The sequence below is a fragment of the Polypterus senegalus genome, chromosome 10 (genome assembly GCF_016835505.1).
Source record: "Polypterus senegalus isolate Bchr_013 chromosome 10, ASM1683550v1, whole genome shotgun sequence".
Taxonomy (NCBI): domain Eukaryota; kingdom Metazoa; phylum Chordata; class Cladistia; order Polypteriformes; family Polypteridae; genus Polypterus; species Polypterus senegalus.
Genome location: NC_053163.1, coordinates 144,740,836 through 144,766,303, shown reverse-complemented (window position 1 = coordinate 144,766,303; position 25,468 = coordinate 144,740,836). Strand labels below are relative to the sequence as shown.

General features: G+C 43.2%; 1 protein-coding gene across 1 annotated transcript in view; it reads right to left on the bottom strand.

Annotated features, from left to right (window-relative positions):
* The window catches only part of fsd1 (fibronectin type III and SPRY domain containing 1), a 63,641-nt gene extending 57,470 nt beyond the window's left edge, over nt 1–6,171 (bottom strand). The window contains exons 1-2 of the mRNA XM_039766970.1: nt 6,051–6,171; nt 5,668–5,763 (exon numbers count right to left, since the gene is read on the bottom strand). Coding sequence (XP_039622904.1) covers nt 5,668–5,763; nt 6,051–6,161 — 207 coding nt within the window. The 5' untranslated portion in view covers nt 6,162–6,171. The remainder of the gene's footprint in view (nt 1–5,667; nt 5,764–6,050) is intronic.
* Between the last annotated feature and the right edge of the window lie 19,297 nt (nt 6,172–25,468).

The following is a 25,468-nucleotide window of genomic DNA, read 5'->3' as shown; positions in this document are numbered from 1 at the left end:
AATGCGCCATCCAGCTCGATACACGCCTGAAGACGAAGAGCAATGTTGTCACAGGCGGCTTGGTATCTGTACTGGTATCCTCTGAAATTCTTCTGTGATAGCTGCACATAGCTCAGCCACATTGAGGATGTGATGTTGATACACCTTGTCTTTTAGGTAACCCTAAAGGAAAAAGTCTGCTGGGGTCAAATCGAGAGACTGAGATGGCCATTCAACAGATTTGTGTCGGCCGATCCAGCATTGCAGATCCATTTGCTGCCATTCTGTATTTGAACACAGCAGGGGTTGCCCGGTCCAGCACATCACTACTCCCATTCTCAGGCTACACAGTGATGTTATTTTCAATACTTTTTTTGCACAGAAGTTTAAATGCTGCAGCCTGTGAAATGTCATATACATAATTATGGACCACCCTGTATATAAATCTCTAAATAGTCTATCACCATCTTACATTTGGGACTGCTTGTCCCGCTACATCCCCAATTGTAGTCACAGATCCTCTAGCATCAGTCTGCTCAGCATTCTGAGAGTGTGGTGAGGCAGAATTATGTTTTAATTTGGCCTGGGAAATTTAACGCATAAATATTTGAAATTAATGCGTCCTGTGTAATGCGTAAAAAAAATAAAAATTGTTGCATCTAAGGCTGGCAATAAGACAATAGTGTCAGGCAGTGTTTTGGCCAGGGTGGCATTTTCATGTATTTTTTTACATTATGAAACAATAATACAAAAAAGTTAAGGGTGAACCTGAAGAACTGGATACACATCCAGCACCGTATTTATATACTAACTTTAAAAATTTTGAGAAATAAAATTTTATTTAAAAGTTTCAAATTACATGTTTCACAACACCTTGCCACATGTCAGTACGTGGTACTGGCATTCATTTCCTCGATTTATACATATTGACATAGCAGCCAGGGTGTGGGAGGAAGGGGGATTTATGGTAGTCCTGGAGCAATACTAAAGAAAAGTAGCGAAGGTAAAAATTACGCTCTCTCTCTTTTCTTTTTCCATGTCATGTTTCTGTATGAAGATCAAATCAATGTCATATTACATACGTGCAAAATACGTTTTTTTAGAGGGGCACTGAAACCAAAATTAGTCTCTAGTAACTCTGTATTTAACTTGCCAGTCTGACAGGTAGCTCACCGTGCTTACTGTCCTAATATAATAACAAAGATTCTATGAAACAGAAATGTAATGATTATCCCTACCTATTACTCCACTTTGCAGTACCTTTACTAATTAATGCAATTAACTCAAAGTAACCACCAAGTAGTAGTAATAATAATAATAATTCTTTGCATTTATATAGCGTTTTTCTCACTACTCAAAGCGCTCAGCAATTGCAGGTTAAGGGCCTTGCTCAAGGGCCCAACAGAGCAGAGTCCCTTTTTTGGCATTTACGGGATTCGAACCTGCAACCTTCCAATTGCCAGTGCAGATCTCTAGCCTCAGAGCCACGAGCTAGCTGATACAGGGAATTTATTTTAGCATGCCAGGGGCAAAGGTGTAGAGCAGTGTTTTCCAACCAGTGTTTTCTGTGATGGCTCACTTTTTGCAAACCAAAAAACCCCAAGGCACACCACGATACTACCAACCACAAAATCATTACATCTATATACTTGTTAAACCGTTCAAAGTCATGGGACTATCAGAGACACTGGCCAGAAAAAAAAAAAGAGCAGCTTGAAGTTTGGCGTTCAAAGACACACTTAGTGGGCACTTTAGACACATTTTTCCAGCTTCTTCGTCCATTTGCCCACTCATAGAGGTGGTCCTATATGGCACACCTGGGTACTTCTCATTGCGCACCAGGTAAAAAAACACCTGTTTAGAATATAATTATAAAGTCGTTGATGGTGATGAACAATTGAGGATGGCATTTGTGGAGTTTTACACAAGTTTTAATGTACAGTATGCCTATTTAAGAAATGCTTATTTCAATTAAGTCCGTTTTTAGCAGTGCATTCAAACTCTACAGTCGCTTCAATCGTTTAATTTTACTTTGACACGTCTGTGTCTCATATGCCATACCAATTTGAGAATTAATACATTGCTGTCGTAGTACAAACCGGATTCCAAAAAAGTTGGGACACTAAACAAATTGTGAATAAAAACCGAATGCAATGATGTGGAGATGGCAAATTTCAATATTGTATTTGTAATAGAACGTAGATGACAGATCAAACGTTTAATCCGAGTAAACGTATCATTTTAAAGGAAAAATATGTTGATTCAAAATTTCACGGTGTCAACAAATCCCAAAAAAGTTGGGACAAGTAGCAATAAGAGGCTGGAAAAAGTAAATTTGAGCAAAACGAAGAGCTGGAAGACCAATAAACACTAATTAGGTCAATTGGCAACGTGATTGGGTATAAAAAGAGCTTCTCAGAGTGGCAGTTTCTCTCAGAAGCCAAGATGGGTAGAGGATCACCAATTCCCACAATGTTGCGCAGAAAGATAGTGGAGCAATATCAGAAAGGTGTTACCCAGCGAAAAATTGCAAAGACTTTGCATCTATCATCATCAACTGTGCATAACATCATCCAAGATTCAGAGAATCTGGAACAATCTCTGTGCGTAAGGGTCAAGGCCGTAAAACCATACTGGATGCCCGTGATCTCCGGGCCCTTAAACGACACTGCACCACAAACAGGAATGCTACTGTAAAGGAAATCACAGAATGGGCTCAGGAATACTTCCAGAAACCATTGTCAGTGAACACAATCCACCGTGCCAGCTGAAACTCTACAGTGCAAAGAAGAAGCCATTTCTAAGCAAGATCCACAAGCTCAGGCGTTGTCACTGGGCCAGGGATCATTTAAAATGGAGTGTGGCAAAATGGAAGACTGTTCTGTGGTCAGACGAGTCACGATTCAAGTTCTTTTGGAAATCTGGGACGCCATGTCATCCGGACCAAAGAGGACAAGGACAACCCAAGTTGTTATCAACGCTCAGTTCAGAAGCCTGCATCTCTGATGGTATGGGGTTGCATGAGTGCGTGTGGCATGGGCAGCTTGCATGTCTGGAAAGGCACCATCAATGCAGAAAAATATATTCAGGTTCTAGAACAACATATGCTCCCATCCAGACGTCATCTCTTTCAGGGAAGACCCTGCATTTTTCAACAAGATCATGCCAGACCACATTCTGCATCAATCACAACATCATGGCTGCGTGGAGAAGGATCCGGGTACTGAAATGGCCAGTCTGCAGTCCAGATCTTTCACCTATAGAGAACATTTGGCGCATCATAAAGAGGAAGGTGCGACAAAGAAGGCCCAAGACGATTGAACAGTTAGAGGCCTGTATTAGACAAGAATGGGAGAGCATTCCTATTTCTAAACTTGAGAAACTGGTCTCCTCGGTCGCCAGACGTCTGTTGAGTGTTGTAAGAAGAAGGAGAGATGCCACACAGTGGTGAAAATGGCCTTGTGCCAACTTTTTTGGGATTTGTTGACACCATGAAATTCTGAATCAACATATTTTTCCCTTAAAATGATACATTTTCTCAGTTTAAACTTTTGTTCTGTGATTTATGTTCTATTCTGAATAAAATATTAGAAGTTGGCACCTCCACATCATTGCATTCAGTTTTTATTCACGATTTTCCAACTTTTTTGGAATCCGGTTTGTATGTTGTTAAAAGGTCAGGTATCAGGTCATTGTTTAAGTTTAAACTATGCTATTTAATTTACAAAAATTCCTTTGTGTTGATTCTACATTAATTTTGTGATTCAGTGCTGGTTTACTTCACAGTTTATGTATTTATTTTATGATTGCATGTGTTAATGTTAGATGTGATTAACTGTGATTAATTCCATACAATTATGCGATTAATCAGTTAATTTTCTTTTAATTGGTTCCTAGCCCTAGTTTTTATGCACCAAAAATCTGTAATACTTTATCATTAGAGATCAACTGTGCTAACCCAGTGGAACACTTCAAAAAAATCTGCGAAACTTCGACCTCTTTACTCTGGCTTTAATGATGACTTAAAAATGACTAATATTACTAACATTCCCTTCATACTGAGGAGAGTAGGACATTCATTCTTTTTATCAAATGCAATTCTTCCTGCTACTTTATAGGCCGGTCACTATTCACTACCAGTGTGTGTGTGTTTTCTTTTTCTTCCAGTACTCTGTGGTGGTGCATTGGTTTGGACATGTGCAGAGGAGACATGCTGGGTATATTGGGAAAAGGGTGCTAAGGATAGAGCTGCCAGGTAAGAGGAAAAGTGGAAGGCCTAAACAAAGGTTTATGGATGTGGTGAGAGAGGATATAAAGGTTATTGGGGTGACAGAAGAAGATGGAGAGGACAGGAAGAGATGGAACCAGATGTAGATGTGGTGACCCCTAACGGGAGCAGCTGAAAGAAGAAGACAACTCTGTGGTGGCATTATGTGCTGCTGCTTCCCGCTGGCCCAAGTGTGCTGTAGGCACCTGAGAGGCTGGGAAGACAAAGAGAGGTCCATAAGAGTATCCTGTTAACTGCGATATACTCATGGAATGCAAAATGTCCAGGGAGGTCTTGATGGTATTCTGGCCTTGGAACACCACAGGTTTATTTTCTCCAACATCCCACCAACTGAAGTTTTTATTTTCCTGTTCTCCCTGGCTACCTGACCACAGTTTGTAATGAAGTTGAACATTAACATTCTGCTATACTGTTATAAATATCTATTATTTAGCTTCTACTTTCATTTGCAACTGTTTTAGTGCTATTAATATTGTGAAGCACTTTGAGCTACTTTCATGTCTGAAAATGTTCTATATACTGTGAATAAATGCTCTTGTTGATGACACTTAACCTTAACTCTTTTAGCATGTGTAAAAATTCTCTACATGCTGTAATCTATTTAGTACTTTGCATGGAGTACCAAATAGTAGAATGTTACAATAATCAATCCGAGAGCTGAAAAAAGCATGAATAAGCCTTTGAGCAGGATGATCAGTGAGAGAAAATGTTCTTTAGCTCAAATGACAGACTGGAATGCAAAAATGATTTCTATGTTCCCCACTTATTTCAATGCTGAAGTTGCTGACAGATTTAAGAAGAGTCGTATTACCTATCAGCATAACCTCTGTCTTGTCTCCATTAAAGGTCTAAACAGTTAAGGCACAACCAAGAATCAATGTGACCAATGCACTCAACCTGCAAGTGTGTTGGGAAATCAGATAAGCTTAATGTGCACATAAATCCTGAGTGTCAAAGGCACAAAAATAAAATTCCAGACCATATTATTTGATCACCTCAACCAAACAGACAAGATAAATAATAAAATAGCAATGTAGTGAGGAACACCTTGTGTAAAAGGGTCGGGTGGGGTTGCCCTCTTGCACATTTAGCAACGGACAATGTTTCCAATTCTTTACTGACAGTCATGTCCAAATTAGACACTGGCAATGGTGCAAAAAATGAAAGAAAGCGAAAAATACACGGGGCACAGTCAAGGTGGGACTTACAGCTTTGGGCAGATGTGGACACTTAAGCACCCACTGAGATGAAGGAAACTGCCGTATGAGGGTGAGGCTAACAAATTTGGGGGCATAAAGGAAAACTCATATACACCTGGGCAAAGATGGGTACCCACTGGACACCAAAGGAAATCTGACTGTGACTATAACCATGAATACTGCCATTTTTTTAACTCTCACCTCAACGTTAATCAACATTTGTTTGAGTGCGCTGATGAAGTTCTGGATCTCGTCATTCTTCAAGGCCAGAGTGGTTATAATTTTCTTCAGCTCCTCCTGTAGATTAAATATGACACTAATAAACAAGGCTGGCACAAATGAGCCTACGTACCCACTGAGCCGACGGTATGGTGCTTTCAAATGCCCACCAAACCTTTCAGCAGAATACGTTCGCCAAGGACGTCCCTGCCCAGCCTTTACCAGCCCAGTTCGAATAAAGGATGCTACAAGCTTTCCGGTTGGGAATCAGGACGCGCCCTTGCCTTTCGCCTCATGTGCTAACACATAAGTACGTCTCTCTTTCTCCCACAGCACCAAATAATCGCTAAGGTAAAGGAGCTCACCTTCTGGTCCCCCATGGTCACAAATAAAAAGTCGGTGGAGATGCGAAGCCCGCTAAAGAAACAAAGCTGCAGCAGTAACACATCGAGAAGCGCCTCAACGTCCGGGCGCATGCGCAAACGAAGAGCATTCTGGGATACCGAGTCCAGCTGGCAGAAACGGGCCGCAAGGTGTGCGTCTGGGGAATTCTGGGAAGCAGAGTTTTTTTTTTTTTGTTTTTTTTAAAGTGGAAGTTTTGATAAAGATGTAAAAATACAGACCTCGTAATGAACTAAAGGAGTCACATTTACATGGAATAACATTCATCGAAACAAATGCCTTTCAGACGTTGCATAGCTGCTGGAGAGTTATTTTTGATTGGTAAAGCTGGCTAGTAAGTTAGTTATTCTAACAACATCCATCCATCCATCCATTATCCAACCCGCTATATCCTAACTACAGGGCTACGGGGGTCTGCTGGAGCCAATCCCAGCCAACACAGGGTGCAAGGCAGGAAACAAACCCCAGGCAGGGCGCCAGCCCACCACAGGGCACATACACGCACTCCAAACACACATTAGGGACAATTTAGAATCATCAATGCACCTAACCTGCATGTCTTTGGACTGTGGGAGGAAACCCACACAGACACGGGGAGAACATGCAAACTCCATGCAGGGAGGACCTCTAACAACATGCATAATTAAAAATTCTAAAATCCGTTGAATCCAGTTTTGGTGCACGAGCATATCTCGACAACAGTGGTGCAACAGCGAAATAGCCCCCAACATGGTGCCAGTCCATGATAGGGCACAATTTACATTCATCAGTTAACATGGCCTGCACATCGGGATGTGACTGAAATAGTGGAGTACACCGAGGTAAGATCCCAGTCTTCTTCTTCTTTCGGCTGCTTTTGTTAGGGGTCACCACAGTTGATCATCTTGTTCCATATCTTCCTGTCCTCGTCATCTTGCTCTGTCACACCCATGACCTGCATGTCCTCTTCTACCACATCCATAAACCTCCTCTTAGGCCTTCCTCTTTTCCTCTTCCTGGCAGTTCCATCCTTAACATCCTTTTCCCAATATACCCAGCATGTCTCCTCTGCACATGTCCATACCAACACAATCTCGCCTCTCGGACTTTGTCTCCAAACCGTCCCACCTGAGCTGACCCCCTAATATCCTCATTTCTAATCCTGTCCATCCTCGTCACACCCAATGCAAATCTTAGCATCTTTAACTCTGCCACCTCCAGCTCTGTCTCCTGCTTTCTGGTCAGTGCCACCGTCTCCAGCCCATATAACATAACTAGTCTCACTACAACAAAAACAACATTTATTTATATAGCACATTTTCATACAAATAATGTGGCTCAAAGTGCTTTACATGATGAAGAAAGAGAAAAAAGACAAAATAAGAATTTAAAATCAGAGAACACTAATTAACATAGAATAAAAGTAAGGTCCGATGGCCAGGGATGACAGAAAAAAACAAAAAAAAAACTCCAGACTACTGTCCTGTAGACCTTCCCTTTCACTCTTGCTGATACCGGTCTGTCACAAATCACTCCTGACACTCTTCTCCGCCCATCCCACCCTGCCTGCACTCTCTTTTCCACCTCTCTTCCACACTCCCCATTACTCTGTACTGTTGATCCCAAGTATTTAAACTCGTTCACCTTCGCCAGCTCTACTAAGATCTCAGTGCTTCAGAGAAATGTATAAACTCCACGCAGAGAACATTTGTGGCTGGTGGAACCAGAAGCTGGGACCCATGAGGCAGTAGCGCTCCACGCATGGTAAAGTACTGTTTGGGGAAAAATGGTGAGGAGCCCAATGTATTAGCTGCGTTGCTTTTATTTCCCATTATTACAAAGTGTTAGGCTTCCATTGAATCTAGTCCTTTTTCTTTGTAAATAATTTCTGTTCTCACTAATATTGTAGCAGATGGCAAACCAAAGCGCTTGGAGAATGTGGGCGGTGGGCTACCTGCAGTAGTCTATGTAGAGAGCTGGCAGACTGAGCTGTTAAAGGCGGAGCTGGCTAGCTACCTACTGCGGTGTGTAAAAACGATTTCCATCATTCCTGAAATCCTCTGTTATTGCAAATGTTTAACACTGGACAGTACCACATCTTCAGCCACAATATATTATTAGGTAAAAGACATTTAAGGTAAAAAAAAGTAACAATTTTTAGATAGATAGATGGGGGACGGTTACATCTGGAAGAGCATCTGGTGTGAAGTTGAATATGTAGGCAACAATACAGATTTCCACACCAGATTGGACGAGGCCCGGGTTAACAACTGCCTACACCAGAACTGTTAGCCAACAGCGTGCAGGGGCAAATTGGACTACTGTTGGCCGAAGGAGAAGAAGAGGGGGAAGGCATGCCCAGAGGCAGGAGGACAGGAAGAAGGTTAGGAGAGCGGAAGTTAGGGTAGGAACTTTGAATGTCGGCAGAAGCGATTGGCAATAGGGACCAAGCTGGGAAAGGTGAGCAGTGGGTTAGGGTGATTACAGATGAAGAAGGAAACATACTCACAAGTGATGAGAGTGTGCTGAGCAGATGGAAAGAGTACTTTGAGAGGATGATGAATGAAGAGAATGAGGGCGAGAGAAGGTTAGATGATAATGAATTAGCAAGGAGGAAGTAAGGACAGCTAAGAAGAGGATGAAGAACTGGAAGGCTGTTGGTCCAGATGACAGCATGGAGGTGTTTAGGAGAGATGGCAGTGGAGTTTTTAACTGGATTGTTTAATGGAATCTTGGAAAGTGAGAGGATACCTGAGGAGTGGAGAAGAAGTGTACTGGTGCCGATATTTAAGAATAAGGGGATGTGCAGAGTTGTAGTAACTACAGGGGGATAAAATTGATGAGCCACAGCATGAAGTTATGGGAAAGAGTAGTGGAAGCTCGGTTAAGAAGTGAGGTGATGATTAGTGGGCAGCAGTGTGGTTTCATGCCAGCAAAGAGCACCACAGATGTGATGTTGGCTGAGGATGTTAATGCAGAAGTACAGAGAAGGCCAGAAGGAGTTGCATTGCGTCTTTGTGGACCTGGAGAAATCATATGACAGGGTGCCTTGAGAGGAGCTGTGGTATTGTATGAGGAAGTCGGGAGTGGCAGAGAAGTACGTAAGAGTTGTACAGGATATCCATCCATCCATCCATTTTCCAACCCACTGAATCTTAACACAGGGTCACGGGGGTCTGCTGGAGCCAATCCCAGCCAACACAGGGCACAAGGCAGGAACCAATCCTGGGCAGGGTGCCAACCCACCGCAGGACACACACAAACACACCCACACACCAAGCACACACTAGGGCCAATTTAGAATCTCCAATCCACCTAACCGGCATTTCTTTGGATTGTGGGAGGAAACCGGAGTCCCCGGAGGAAACCCACGCAGACACGGGGGAGAACATGCAAACTCCACGCAGGAAGGACCTGGGAAACGAACCCGGGTCTCCTAACTCCGAGGCAGCAGAATATGTACGAGGGAAGTGTGACAGTGGTAAGGTCTGTCCGGTCACTTGTTACTGTGTATGTGTGTATTGCATTATACGCAAAACATTTGTCTGATGTGGTTGGCATCATCATGCATGGGCAATCTCTGGGCATCCTGCAGCGGCTAGTGAGGAATTGTTGGGCATGGCGTGCAGTCAATTGGCAAGGACTGATGTCAGTGATACGTTTAATCCTCCATGTGCTGCGGTGTATCCCAGTTTAGGGTTACAGGGAGCCAATGATCATCACAGTAGGGCTGGTTGTAAGACAAGAAGCAATACTTTTGAAACATAATGTAATAAATATTGCAAAATAACACTCATCTGCAAAATAACTCCTTTATTTATTTTTTTTTTTTGAGTGGGAGGGATAAGACCCCATAGTCCAGCTTTCTTCAGAGCAGAGAGAGCAAAGGGTCCCGCAGAGTAAGACGAACAGGGCAGTTGGCAAAGACGTGAGTGGCACTGCAATGGTTTGGTTTTTTTTTTTCTCACATGGCCCCAATACTTGATAACATTTTTGACTTGGAAAAATGGACGTATTTGCTTAGTTTTAAGGCTTTTTCTATCACGTATGGGCGTGGGGAGCCATAGTGCCAAATTGTAAGATACAAGAAGAGCCCGGGTTGTAAGGGCCAATCTTAGAAAGTTAAAGCTTTAAGTTAAACTCATATAGGTGTTTGCTTAAGAAGAATAGAATACAAGTTTCTTTTGTAGCTATAGATTATGGTATAGCCTTTCAGCCCCTGTAAGTTAATATGAGATGATAGACCTTTCTCAGTATATCTGTGATACGCTGTGTTAATTACGTCACTGTGCGTTTGGCTCATAGCTAACATGGACTGAAAGAGCCATTTGCAGGTTATAAATGGGAGATGCTTACAGTTTTCTGACCGTTTGGTTCAACTGAATGAATAAACATAAAGAATAAAACAAGATATATCAGTTGTCGGAGATGGCTGGGGTGGCGACCCGGTCAGGACACCCAGGAGGACCGGAGGAGGGCTTACGCCTTTCCCAGACCATGTGGGGGCGACCGCCCTGGTTCCTTTGGGGGCCATGGATACAGAGCTTTGAAGCGCTACCCTGTAGGGGCCCGTGGTCACCGCCAGGGGGCGCCCCTGTGCCTTTGGAGCCTTGGACCTCAGCATATCCGCCACACCTAGAAGTTCAGGGGGGAAGAGGAACAAGGACACCCGGAGTGCTTCCGGGGCTGCAGCCAGCACTTCCACCACACTGGGGCACCTGGAGCACATCCGGGTGTGGATAAAAGGGGTCCCTACCCTTCATGTGATGGCTGGAGCTGGGAGTGTAGAGGATGAGGTCTTAAGAGAAGGCAAAGAGGCGGCCTGAAGAAAGGAAGGCCGTGTGTTGTGGCCAGGACTTTGGGGGACTTTTGGGGTTGCTGCACTGTAAATAATGGATGTAAATAAACGTGTGTTGGGTGAGTTGAACCTGTCCGTGTAAAATGGAACTTTTCTTAAACAAGAACTTTTCTTTTCTTTGCTAAATCATTTTTCTCTATTTTTGCGTGAACTGTTTTATCTTGAATTTTTATTAAAGCTTTTACAAACAAAAGATATTTCATCTGTGGAATCATTTCAACACGTCAAGAGCTTGGTCATCTTACAGTCCGAGGGCAGAACTGCAAACGTCGTTAACAAAGAGATCCATCCATCCATCCAGTTTCCAACCCGTGAAATCCGAACACAGGGTCACGGGGGTCTGCTGGAGCCAATCCCAGCCAACACATGGCGCAAGGCAGGAACCAATCCCAGGCAGGGTGCCAACCCACTGCAGACAAAGAGATCCTTACATCCTAAAAATGTGCATTTCTTATACACAACATTTACAATCCTAAATGACACTCTTTAAAATCATCAAATTCACTCTCAATACTAAAATAAGCCTACGACAATTACATTGACAATCATGTTACGCTATTTTTAAAATGTTTCCTTTTCTTTTTCATAACTTCCTTAACACACTACTTCTCCGCTGTGAAGCGCCGGTATTTTGTTAGTCTTCATATCTAACTTTAATCACTAAAGCACCAGACATGCACACCTCTCATCGTTGTGCTCCTGTTTGACTGCCAGAACACGAGACGCACACAAAGTCAAAACTTAACTTCAACAAAAATACCAAAAACCATCCAACCAGAAAACAGAAAAGAGACCCTCCAACGTTACAGCAAAAGGATTTGTGCCAACTACAGAGCAATAACGCCTGCGCGTTTTCCAGTATAATCTACTCTTTCTATATAAAATCCATCCATCCATCCCACTATATCCTAACTACAGGGTCATGGGGGGTCTGTTGGAGCCAATTCCGGCCAACACAGGGCAGGAAACAAACCCAGGACAGGGTGCCAGCCTACCGCAGGGCACACACCAAGCACAATTTAGGATCACCAATGCACCTAACCTGCATGTCTTTGGACTGTGGGAGGAAACCCACGCAGACACGAAGAGAACATGCAGACTCCACACAGGGAGGACCCGGGAAGTGAACCCGGGTCTCCTAACTGCGAGGCAGCAGCGCTACCCACTGCGCCACCGTGCCACCCTCTATATAAAATCCTAAGCCTAAAAGTGCAACAATTTTATGTGACGTTTTAAATTGGGCTTATTTTAAAACCTACATTTATATATTTGGTATCATTCTTTTCAGGATTTATCGAACTTTAATGTGATGTTGTTAGATTTTTTGATTCTTTTTCCATTTTTAAATTATAAACTCACGTTCCATGAGATGAGACTTTGTGCCAAGAGATTTAACCAGGCCCGGGGCCGGAAATAAAACACAAAGAGTAGGACAACTGCTGTAATGGCTTTTAAATGTTCGAAGTGCCACACAAGATGCAGATCACGTGGCACGGCAGCAGCAGCAGCAGCTGATTGAGCAAAGAGGAGGCAAAAAATGAAACTGTATTTGTTTCCCGTTGTATCAGCGTTTAAGAGGGGGCTTCGGAGGAGCGACTTCATCTCCTTGGGGTGCGTTCAGCCCCCCTCTTCACAATGCAAGCGGCAGACTGGCCGCAACTGAGAGTTGGATGCCAAAGGTGCCTGGGAGGGGGGTAACATTATGTACTTTTACCATTTGATTATTTCACGGGTTGCTCTGAATGCCAGGTCACCGCGAAAGCTCCCGCTGATTGTAAACGTCAGTCCGGCTCTGAGTTGAACCATTTTGTAAAGGTCAGAAAACTGAATGTCTACCCCATTTCTATGCTGTCAATGGGTCTATTAGTCCCTGCTGGCACTGGGACCTACCTGTTCTAAAGGACAACTGACTCAATTACCACCCTGTATCTTAGTTAGAGCAAGAAACGTCTATCTCATATTAACTTACGGGGCTACACCATATTCTAATAGCTATGAAAGAATCTACTTAAGCAAACACTAGTATGAGTTTAACTCAAAGCTTCAGGTTTCTAAGAATGGCTCTTACATGAAGTAAAACCATAAAGAGCTAAAAAAGAGAAATAAATCACTGGGAAAGGATAAGAGGAGTAATACATTCAAACTAAAGTCAACCTAAGAACTGAGACAGAAATGTAAAAGTCAAAGTCTATTTTTGCCAGAGTTCCTCCCCTGGCTGGGATTCAAATGCTCTTCTTTTATGTCCGTCTTGTTTATTTTATTTTCATTGTTAATTGTGGAATTTAGTTCTGTTTAAGCATCTTGCCTTACTGTATGTTGCTTGTGTTTTGTGGGTGGTTCCCCAAGAGGCGGGGCCACCTGCCCATCACCACAAAGGACTTCCCTCAGCCCTCCGAGGGCGGCGCCAAGCCTCAGTCCTCTGCGGTTCATTCAGATGTACTCGTGGAGTGTTTTGTTGTGATTTTGCTGTACTTTTGAAGTTTACTGGAGTTTTGGCCTAATGTGCTCTTTGGATTTCTGATTGGGACTTGTTTGCCTTGGACTGCTTTTATAGGGAACTCCTTTATACATTTTGAGTTCCATGGAGCTGAACTTTTTGGTCAGAGAATAAAGCGTGTGTTTTATTAAGATCCTGTATTTTGTGCTCTTGTTACTAGTCGAGTTTTGACAATTTCCCCCTGTGAGTGGGCACCTTGAGTAATTTCAGGACTTGGAAACTCTCAAATACATAACAGAAAATTTCAGAACAAGCCAGAAGACCAAAAAAAAAAACATTCAGAAATATACATCCTGGAGTTGTCTGCAATCCAAAACTCAAACCTGCATAACAAAGTGAAAAGTCAAGACAAGAAAGCCAGGCAGCAAAATGTGAAATAATTAAAGAGGTTTATAGGACACAAGGGAGTGCCAGTCAGCAGCGTTTGTGCATTGAGGGCTGGTGGGGCTGATGCAAAATAAAGGATAAGCTTCCCTCAGTAATTTAAGCTACTATTAAAATGTAACAACCCTGAGATTTGTTTTTAGGCATTTTTTTTACCACATTTCTATCATATGCTCAGTGTAAAATCTTATTTCTTGTAGTATGTAAAACTGAATTATTACTATTGGTAGAAACCCTTCCTTGAATTAGGCTCAGTCCATGACTGGAAGACACAAATAAAATAAAGAAAAAAATGTAAAGGAAAGAAATAAAAAAGGGAAAAGACAGACCCCAAGTGCAGAGAGCCAGCTTAGCCACGACACAAACTGAATATGCTCACTGAGCAAATGATTCGAACACCTGCTTTTGAATGCAATAATCTAATCGGCCAACCACGTGACAGCAGCGCAATGCGTCAACTCGTGCAGATACCGGTCAGAAGCTTCAGTTAATGGACACATCACAGGTCAGGACCTTCAATTAATGGACACATCACAGGTCAGGAGCTTCAGTTAATGCACACATCACAGGTCAGGAGCTTCAATTAATGGGCACATCACATGTCAGGACCTTTATTTAATGCACACATCACAGGCCAGGAGCTTCAGTTAATGGACACATCACAGGTCAGGAACTTCATTTAATGGGCACATCATGGGTCATGAGCTTCAGTTAATGTGCACATCACAGGTCAAGACCTTCAATTAATGGACACATCACAGGTCAGGAGCTTCAGTTAATGGGCACATCACAGGTCAAGACCCTCAATTAATGGACACATTACAGGTCAGGAGCATCAGTTAATGGGCACATTACAGGTCAGGAGCTTCAGTTAATGGACACATCACAGGTTAGGAGCTTCAGTTAATGGGCACATCAATCACCAGAACTGAGAAACAATGTGATCTGGACCGTGGCAGGATTGTTGGTGCCTGGTGTGGGCTGGTTGAAGTATTTCTGTAACTGCTGTAACTGTCCAAAGGACATATCTCAGACTTGATTTGCTGTTCTGGCGTTACCCTGCTTGATTGTACTGCAGATGAACTCCCCAGAACTGATCATTTTCTTCTTTCATTCAATGTTAAACTTGCACTTTCCAACACTAAGCTTTCCCGTCTCATGTCTTTCTGTAATATTAAGAATATTAACTTAGTATTGAATCCCTTATGGACATTCATAATTTATCCACTCCTGGAGAACTGGTCTCACACTATAACACTGGACTTAATGGTATTCTTAACTCTGTCGCTCCATTAAATACTACATCTGTTTCTTTCTCCTTTTCTGCTCCCTGGTTCACGGCTTTTGAAAGCCAACGGCAGGTAACTTGAATGTTTGTATAAAAAAACTGGACTCTGTTCACAGAGAGATGTACAAAAACCAAATTCTTTATTACAAGGGCTGTATCACCCAAACTAAATCTAACTATTATACTCACATTATTTCTTCCAATAAAAGTAACACCAAGTCATTGTTTTCACTACTTAATAATATCACACAACCCCCACATTCTTTACCTTCTCACCTTTACTCAACTGTATTTTGCAATTCTCTTATGTCCTTTTTAATGAAAAAAATCCAGAAGATTCACCAGTCTCTCTGTACTTCATTTGAATTTCACTCACCTACTCACCTATTTTCCTCTTTTCTGCTTCCTACTTTCTCAGAAATCTGAGATCTCGTCTGTAAGTCTAAGTCCTCCTCCTGTAAGTCAACTGGATCCCCTTCCCACAGTTCTGGTTAAAGCCTGCCTCCCCTCTGGTCCCTCTTATTTCTGCTATAATTCACTCTTCTCTCACCACTGGTAAAGTTCCTTCATCTTTTAAAACTGCTGCAATAACCCCAATTCTGAAAAATCCTGGTGTAGATCCTACTAATTTCATTAATTTTCATCCTATTTCTAATCTACCCTTCATTTCCAAAATTCTTGAAAAAATAGTAGCTATTCAACTCTATTCTCATTTATCTCAAAATAATCTGTATGAAGAGTTCCAGTCTGGTTTTCGCCCCCTCCATAGTACAGAAACGGCACTTATGAAAATTACTAACGACCTCCTTATGGCCGCTGATCAGTGGCGTAGCTAGAGGCGGGCAGATGGGGCGGCACATTTTCGGGGACTGCATTACTGGACAAAAGGCTCAGTACAATTCGTGTATAAGCAGCAGGGTTCGGAAAAATATCACTCATGAATAAAAAAGTTAAATTCTCTGTTTTTTTTCCACAAATGCTTCAAAAATAATTTTCAGACTGTCTTTCTGTGACAGCATCAGACACGGCAGTTGAAATTTATGAGGCAATAACAAAATAAATATAAACATTACACCGATGATAATTTCTAGGAAGATAAACAACTAATTTACAATTTATAATTTCGTTTCGTTATCAATCTGAATGCGTTCTTGCTGTGAGCAGAAAACATCCTCACTTGTACACTACACTGGTTCTGGTTTTTGCAGCGTAACTAATAATTAGAACACAACTTATCAGTGTGTCTATACTATACTCTTGTCTAGTTCATACTTCCATTAATCCATCCATTTTCAAACCCGCTGAATCCGAATACAGGGTCACGGGGGTCTGCTGGAGCCAATCCCAGCCAACACAGGGCACAAGGCAGGAACCAATCCTGGGCAGGGTGCCAACCCATCGCAGGACACACACAAACACACCCACACACAAAGCACACACCAGGGCCAATTTTAGAATCGCCAATCCACCTAACCTGCATGTCTTTGGATTGTGGGAGGAAACCCACACAGAGCAGACACGGGGAGAACATGCAAACTCCACGCAGGGAGGACCCGGGAAGTGAACCCGGGTCTCCTAACTGCGAGGCAGCAGCGCTACCACTGCGCCACCGTGCCGCCCCTAGTTCATACTTATAGATAATTATATGTGAACAGTTATTGCAGTTTCTCTATACATGAATAAATCTATGCAAAATGTATCTTAATTTTTCTCTATACGTCATTTGAATTTTCTATTTTAATAGGTTAACATATTCAGATATGTTGGAGGGCAGCAAATTGAAGCACCACCCCACCCCGCCCCGAGCAGCACGAACTCGAGCTACGCCACTGCTGCTGACTATTCTCATCCTTCTTGGTCTGAGTGCGGCCTTTGATGCTATTTGTCACACTACTCTTCTCAATAGATTATCTTCGATTGGCATTACCCACACTCCACTAAACTGGTTCAGATCCTACCTCTCAGGCCGCACTCAGTTCATTCACCTTAAAACTTTCACATGCCAACCCAGCGCTGTTACTTCAGGTGGGCTCTGTCCTGGAGCAGCTCCTTCTCATTATTTACCTCCTTCCCCTCGGCAATATCTTTCGTAAATATAACATTAGCTTCCATTGTTACGCTGATGACCCCCAGCTCTACCTCACTAGCAAACCTACTGCTTCCTTTCCACCCTCCTCACTTATTGATTGCATAACAGAAATCAAATCCTGGTTTTCTTCAAATTTTCTTAAATTAAGTAGTGACAAAACTGAGGCTCTCCTCATTGGTACAAAATCAACATTATCCAAAACTGATCATTTTTCATTGGTTATTGATAATTCCTCTGTCTCCCCTTCCCCACAGCTGTCATCCTTGACAGTACTCTTTATCTTTTCAGTCCCACATCAATAACATCTCCCGATCTCCATATTTCCACCTGCGTAACATGAATCGTATTCTCCCCACACCACTGCTCTCCTTGCTCATTGCCTTGTCACTTCTCGTCTCGATTATTGCAGTTCCCTTTTCTTTGCTCTTTCTCGCAAATCTCTTTATCAGCTTCAACTGGTCCAGAATTCAGCTGCCCACATCATTACTTGAGCCCCCTCTATTCACCATATCACTCCCGTCTTGCAACAGCTTCACTGGCTTCAGGTTAAGTTCCGCATTGAATTCAAAACTCTTCTGTTAACTTTTAATGATCTCCACAACCTCGCCCCTCCATATCTGTCTGACCTCCTCCATGTTGCTTTTCCCTCCACACTCTTAGATCCTCGTCCTCCATCCACTTGACTGTCCCCTTCGTCCGTCTTACCACCATAGGTAGCGGGGCGTTCAGTCTCTCTGCTCCCCAGCTCTGGAACTCATTACCATCTGAGCTTAGAAATATTGACTCATTCTCACTTTTCAAAACTAACCTTAAAACTCATCAGTTTAAGACTGCTTCTTGTCTTTGACTACAATTGCTCTGTCTGATTTTAAATTTCGTATTTTACTTTTGTTTCTAATGTGTGTTTTATCTATTGTTCGGTGTCCTTGAGTGTTTAGAAAGGTGCCTACAAATAAATAAAATGTATTATTATTATTATTAGTAATATTATTATTATTATTATTATCCATCCATCCATCCTCTTCCGCTTATCCGAGGTCGGGTCGCGGGGGCAGCAGCTTGAGCAGAGAGGCCCAGACTTCCCTCTCCCCGGCCACTTCTTCCAACTCTTCCGGGAGAATCCCAAGGCGTTCCCAGGCCAGCCGGGAGACATAGTCCCTCCAGCGTGTCCTGGGTCTTCCCCGGGGCCTCCTCCCGGTTAGACGTGCCCGGAACACCTCACCAGGGAGGCGTCCAGGAGGCATCCTGATCAGATGCCCGAGCCACCTCATCTGACTCCTCTCGATGCGGAGGAGCAGCGGCTCTACTCTGAGTCCCTCCCGGATGACTGAGCTTCTCATCCTATCTTTACCTCTTTGAGGGCTGAATGTTTTTTCCAAGAAATGCAGTTTTCTGAAAAGCACACAAAGCAACAGTTTCACATGTAAATCAATATAAAATGTCTGTTGCTGTGTGCAATGGCCACCAGTTTGCTGTTTCTTGTGGCTTGAGCCACTCATGGCTGGCTGCCAAGTTGACTTTGCATGGCCGGGGTGGTAGCGGAAGTCACAGTCGCAGTGCAATGCAATCTGGTTTGTACCTCTTGTCAATAAACAAGACGGTCTACCCAGTCTACCCGGTCTACCCTGTAAGTGACGGTCTACCCAGGCAAACGTTGCCATAGGTGTATCAGCTACAGGTATGTGTTGAGCACCACAATCAGCTGGGGACCGGTCAGTTGATCCGGATACCTCACTTTCATTTTTGATCTCCATCTCCAGATCACTTGCATCAAAATTGGAGTCCAACAAGTCGGAGTCCAATTCAGTGATAATTTACAAAACGTCATCCACTGAGTATTTTCATTTTGTTCTCTTGACAAATGACGATACCATTTTTGCTGTTGTTTGCTCTTCACTACTCATGCAAGCACAGGGAATCTCAGTCAGACCAACCAAGCTAACTTTTCTTCTAGCAAAGAGAGTCAAACTAAAACATAATGGTGGGTTTTGTCACCGTTTACAGTTGATCACCAACCTCAACCCCTCTTGTTGACAAAAGTCGACATCAGCCCTAAAAGAGATAAGGGAAAGTCCAGACACCCTGCAGAGGAAACTCATTTCATCCGCTTGTATTCGCGATCTCGTTCTTTCGGTCACTACCCACAGCTCATGACCATAGGTGAGGGTAGGAACGTAGATTGACCGGTAAATTGAGAGCTTTGCCTTACGGCTCCGCTCCTTTTTCACCACGACAGACCGATGCAGAGCCCGCATCACTGCGGATGCCGCTCCGATCCGCCTGTCGATCTCACGCTCCATTCTTACCTCACTCGTGAACAAGACCCCGAGATACTTGAACTATTTACTTATTATTATTATTATTAGTATTATTATTGCAGATCTCCTGGGAGTCTCTACAGTTTACTCAGAATGATGGAAACGCCTTGCTGATGAGTGAGGTCAGAGGAGAATGGCCAGGCTAATTTGAGCTGATAGAAAGGCTACTCACATATCCATCTGTCCAACTGTGGGGAGCAGAAAAGCATCTCAGGGTTCTACTCCTGTCCACCAACAACTGAAAGCTGAGGCTCCAGTGGAAAGCTGAAGATGAAAAAAGTGTAGCCTGGAGTGATGAGCTTCGATTTCAGTTGAGGCACACCAATTGTAGACTCAGCATGACTCCAAGCACTCAAAATGCCTTGTGTTAACAGTCCAGAGTGCTGCTGCTGCTGCTGGTGTAATGATAAGAGGAATGTTTTCTTGGCTTCAACTCCATTAATTGCAATCAACCATCACTAGAATGCCACGTCCTATGTGAGTATTGTTGCTGACCATGGGCATCCCTTGAGGGCCACAGTTTACCCATCTTCTAACAGCAACTTCCAGCTTAATAATGCACCAACAACATTTATTTATATAGCATATTTTCATACAAAAAATGTAGCTTAAAGTGCTTTACATGATGAAGAAAGAGAAAAATAAAAGACACAATAAGAAAAAAAATGTCACAGAGCAAAAGTCATCTCCAACTGGTTTGACGAACATGCCAGTGGCCTTCCCAGTCATTGGATCTCAATCCAATGGAGCACCTTAGTGATCCAGAAGAACGTGAGATTCACAGCGCAAACGTGCAGCTGACAAATCTCCGGAAATTAAGTGATGACAGCAGGGACCTGGCTCTTAAAGGAATGTTTCCAACATCCTGTGGAATCCATGCCACAAAGAACTGAGGCTGTTTTGAGAGCAAAATTATGAAGTGGAGAATGTGCTCAGTGAGTGTGCGTCTCTAGTGCCTTTCAGATACCAGAATGCTTTTCTATAGATAGATAGATAGATAGATAGATAGATAGATAGATAGATAGATAGATATAAAAGGCACCATATGATGATAGATAGATAGATAGATAGATAGATAGATAGATAGATAGATAGATAGATAGACAGGCACTATATAATAGATAGATAGATAGATAGATAGATAGATAGATAGATAGATAGATAGATAGATAGATAGATAGATATGAAAGGCACTATATAATAGATAGATAGATAGATAGGCACTATATAATAGATAGATAGATAGATAGATAGATAGATAGATAGATATAATAGATAGATAGATAGATAGATAGATAGATAGATAGATAGATAGATGGATATGAAAGGCACTATAAGATAGATAGATAGATAGATAGATAGATAGATAGATAGATAGATAGATAGATAGATAGATAGATATGAAAGGCACTATATAATAGATAGATAGATAGATAGGCACTATATAATAGATAGATAGATAGATAGATAGATAGATAGATAGATAGATAGATAGATAGATAGATAGGCACTATATAATAGATAGATAGATAGATAGATAGATAGATAGATAGGCACTATATAATAGATAGATAGATAGATAGGCACTATATAATAGATAGATAGATAGATAGATAGATAGATAGATAGATAGATAGATAGATACTTTATTAATCCCAAGGGGAAATTCACATAATCCAGCAGCAGTATACTGATACAAAGAAACATTATTATATATGCATACATGTAGGGCCTTTCTATTCTAATTCTATATGATATCTATTAGTTTATATAGCGCCTTTAATGTCTATCACAGAGTGCCTTTATTATCTTTACTAGACAACCTTCAGCTAACTAAATCACCTGAATACAAACATTGGTGTTATGAATAGATCATTTTTTTTAATAGTTTCCTCTTGTGAAAGAAAGTTTAATCAAAAATAAAATATATTAAATATTAAAAACCATGACTTTCTTGATATTTTTTTAGTTTATAATTTAAAACCAGGAATAAAAATCTGAAAATCTAACAACATCGCATTAAAGTTTAATAAATTCTGAAAAGAATGATACCAAACATATATATGGAGGTTTTAAAACATAAAACGTCACATAAAATCGTTGCACTTTTAGGGTTAGGATTTTATATAGAGAGAGAGTAGATTTTAATTAGTGCCTTTAATATCTGCTGTGGCCCCCCAGGGGGCGCTGCAGCTCCCCAAGCACCCAACACAAAGGCTCATCAATAAACAAATTGGTAAGTTCACCAATGAAGAAAGGGTTTTATTGTGTGAAGCTCTTTCCAGTAAGTGTTTCCCACACCACAACCATAACTCTTAATTCTCTGCTCTTCCAGCAAGCTTTGTCTTCCTCCTCTTAACTATGGCCCCCAGTGTTGAGGCTGGCAGCACCCGGCAGCACTTCCAGTGTCCCAAAACTGTGCCTCAGAGACCCAACAAAGTAGGGCTCGCTAGTCCTCTCAGTACCCCCTAGCAGCACCCATGGAACTCAGCAGGGCTGAGCCGATGAATTTCAGTTCCCAACATGCCCTGTGGGAATTTTTAGTGGTGCCATAACCCAGGGGGGCTGCCATCTACTGTGTTGGGGAAGACAACACCCTGAATGAATAGTCTTCCCCCGTCCTTCCAAGCCACTGGTAAGGGTCCCAGTACAGCTCCAACTGGGATGCCAGTCCCGGTGTGGCATCTTACACACTGTCTTTTAAATTATATAGTGCCGTTCATATCTATCTATAAATTTAACATGCCAGCTTTTCTCTAATTTACTCTAAGGTTGTCCACATACTTTGCTCTTTGTCTCCTTGGAGGCTTCAGATAGGCTGCTGGGGGTCCCAGCTCACCCTAATGAAAGCCCCTCAGCACTTTGCTCCTAGTATTTTGCTCCCCCTAAAGTGCTCAGTTCTTAAACTTTGCCCGTTGCTCTTGTCTCAGACTCCCTGATGTTGTTGCCCTCTGCCCACTTCTATAGGGCTGGCATTTTACAAGCCAGCTTTCTGCCATTTTCCTTTTCCTGCTGCTCACAGTCTTTTTGTTTTTGCTCTGCCCTCAGTCAGAAGTCGGGATTTGAACGGATTCAATCCCCCGAAGACGATGTATGCGTGTACATGATGGCATACCTCATTGGATAAAGTAATAAAATGTTATTTAAAGCCTCACAGATTAAAAGAGCTGGTAGAAGCAGGAGGAGAAAATGGGCTAATGGACGAGTGGCTTCAGAAGGGGGGCAATGTGCGGGACAGACATAGAGGTGTAGATAACAGCAGTTAATAAAATAAGCAACTGGACACGGTGGTCTGAAACACGAGAGGTGGACGCTCTGCCAGGCTCCAGTCACGCCATTTTCTGCAGCTAATTATCACTCCCCGCTTCTCTCTTAAGGGCTCTGCCATCACTACGAGTTCCAGTGAGTCCAGCCTGCCCTGCCGTCTAATGATGGATGGCTTTGTGGCAGAGAGGGATGATCTGAGGTTTGCTCTCTGTCATTTCCTTGCTGTATTTCATTTTGTTCAGGTAAATTCTGTTTAATGCTCCTTCATTCATTTTCAGAGCCGCCATTTTGGAGGGGGTTGGCAGAGCATATCCTGCAATTAACAGGAGCAAAGAAAGAGCTAACCTTGGAGTGGATGCCACTACATCAAACAACTCACACTCACTCACAACACATGCACACACACACACATCTTTAGGACGGCCTGAGAGAATAATCGTCATACTGACACAGGGAGAACGTGGCAGTCCACAAGATATTCAGTCCAAGCCTTGAACCCCAGGAGCTGTGAGGCAGCAGTGCTTTGCCGTCACTTCACTCCTTCATTCAGTTTCCAGATCTGCCCGTTTCAATGTTAATTTCCAGCAGTGCAGGGTATGACACAAGAACAGGCTGAGCTGGATGGCACGTGGGTACATGAGGGAGTCTGACCCGCAGTGGACTGGCACCCTCCACAGTTGGCTCTGCTCTTGCATCCATTGCTGTGAGGTCAAACTGTCACCCTCAAGTAGAAAAGGGATGAGTCAGGTCAGGTCAGGTCAGGTTCAGGGTGGGGTTGCCACACCCACCACACGACAAAACAGCTCGGGATCCTGGTTGGCAGCCCCCCAGGGCAGACACATGGTCTAGTCCCACCTTCCGGAAATGACCCACTATCTGCCACATCCAGGTGTTACGTGGGCGTCCCTTTGGCCTGCAAGTCCAGCCACTCGAATTCTCAACAATGAAGATCTTACGAGCTGGATCACCCTCAGGTAATCGCGCCTCATGGCCGTAGTGCCGTAACTGATGCTCCCTCACAATGCTGGCAATGTGACTCATTCAGGACTCCATGAGCAACATAAAGTCACACCAGCGGTACCCAAGGATTTTCCAGAGAGACACTCAGTACCAAAGGAGTCCAGTCATCATCTCAGGTCACTGGATAGCGTCCATGTCTCACAGCCATATAGCAAGACAGGAAGCACCAGGACTCTAAAGACTTGAACCTTTGTCCTTTTGCATAGATATTGGAAGCGCCACACACCCCTTTCCAGTGACCTCATGCCTCTCCATGCTCTCCCAATCCGTCTACTGACTTCACAGGAAGAGTCACCAGAGACGTGAATGTCATTTCTGAGGTAAGTAAACCTCTCGACGAGGTCGACACTCTCTCCACCGACAGACACTCTGCTGATGGCCGTGCCCAAGAGGTCATTAAAGACCTGGCTGTTGGTTTTTATCAGGACACTCACAACCCCAGACACTCAGACCCCTCACTCAGTCTCTCGAGACCCCCGATCAGAGCCTCCATTGACTCCATGAAGATCACAGTGTCGTCAGCAAAGTCAAGATCCATGAATCTTTCTTCACCAACAGATGCCCCTCAGCCACTGGACCCCACGACCTGCCCAACACCCAATCCATACAAGCATTGAACAGAGTAGGAGCAGAACACACCGCTGACGAACCCCAGAATCAAATGGGAAAAAGAACAGAGGTTCAGCCTCCACTCTGCACAGCACTCCCAGTACCAGTGTACAGGCCGGCCATAATATCCGCGAAATCTCAGGATATCCCATAGGGCAGCTCGATCAAATGAGTCAAACGCTTTACAAAAATCAATAGAGGTTGCAAAGAAACTCGGCCCATATTCACATTTGCGCTCCATGAGAACCTTTAGTGCCAGGATGCGGTCGATGGTGGACTTCTTAGGCATAAAACTAGACTGCTGCGGTCGCTGGTAGGTGAGCAAGTGATCATGGATCATATTAAGGACGACCCTAGCAAGAACCTTACCCGGCAGTATTACCCCCTGTCAGGGCCGAATTAAGGTGGGTGCTATTGATGCTGCAGCATTAGGCCCATTCCTGAAACAGGCCCAGATGAAAACAGATGAGAATTTTCCGGAAGCTGAACAGTTTTCCTTTGCTATTCATCCATCCATTTTCTAACCCGCTGAATCCGAATACAGGGTCACGGGGGTCTGCTGGAGCCAATCCCAGCCAACACAGGGCACAAGGCAGGAACCAATCCTGGGCAGGGTGCCAACCCACCCCAGGACACACACAAACACACCAAGCACACACTAGGGCCAATTTAGAATCGTCAATCCACCTAACCTGCATGTCTTTGGATTGTGGGAGGAAACCGGAGCGCCTGGAGGAAACCCACGCAGACACGGGGAGAATATGCAAACTCCACGCAGGGAGGACCCGGGAAGCGAACCCGGATCTCCTAACTGCGAGGCAGCAGCGCTACCACTGCGCCACCGTGCCGCCCCCTTTACTATTTTAACCTCAAAATAATTCTTAGAATGAAATTTGGATGTCGACTTTCGGACGCCTAGACAGAGCGTTACTAATTATTATACAGTTACTATTGTTCTTTGCGCTGTGATGTAACAATAATGTCGTTGTGTTTATTGTTAACCGAAGATTTCAAGTTAATGCTATCAATTTTACCTTAAACAGTTTACTTAGTAATTTTGCAATATCTTGGG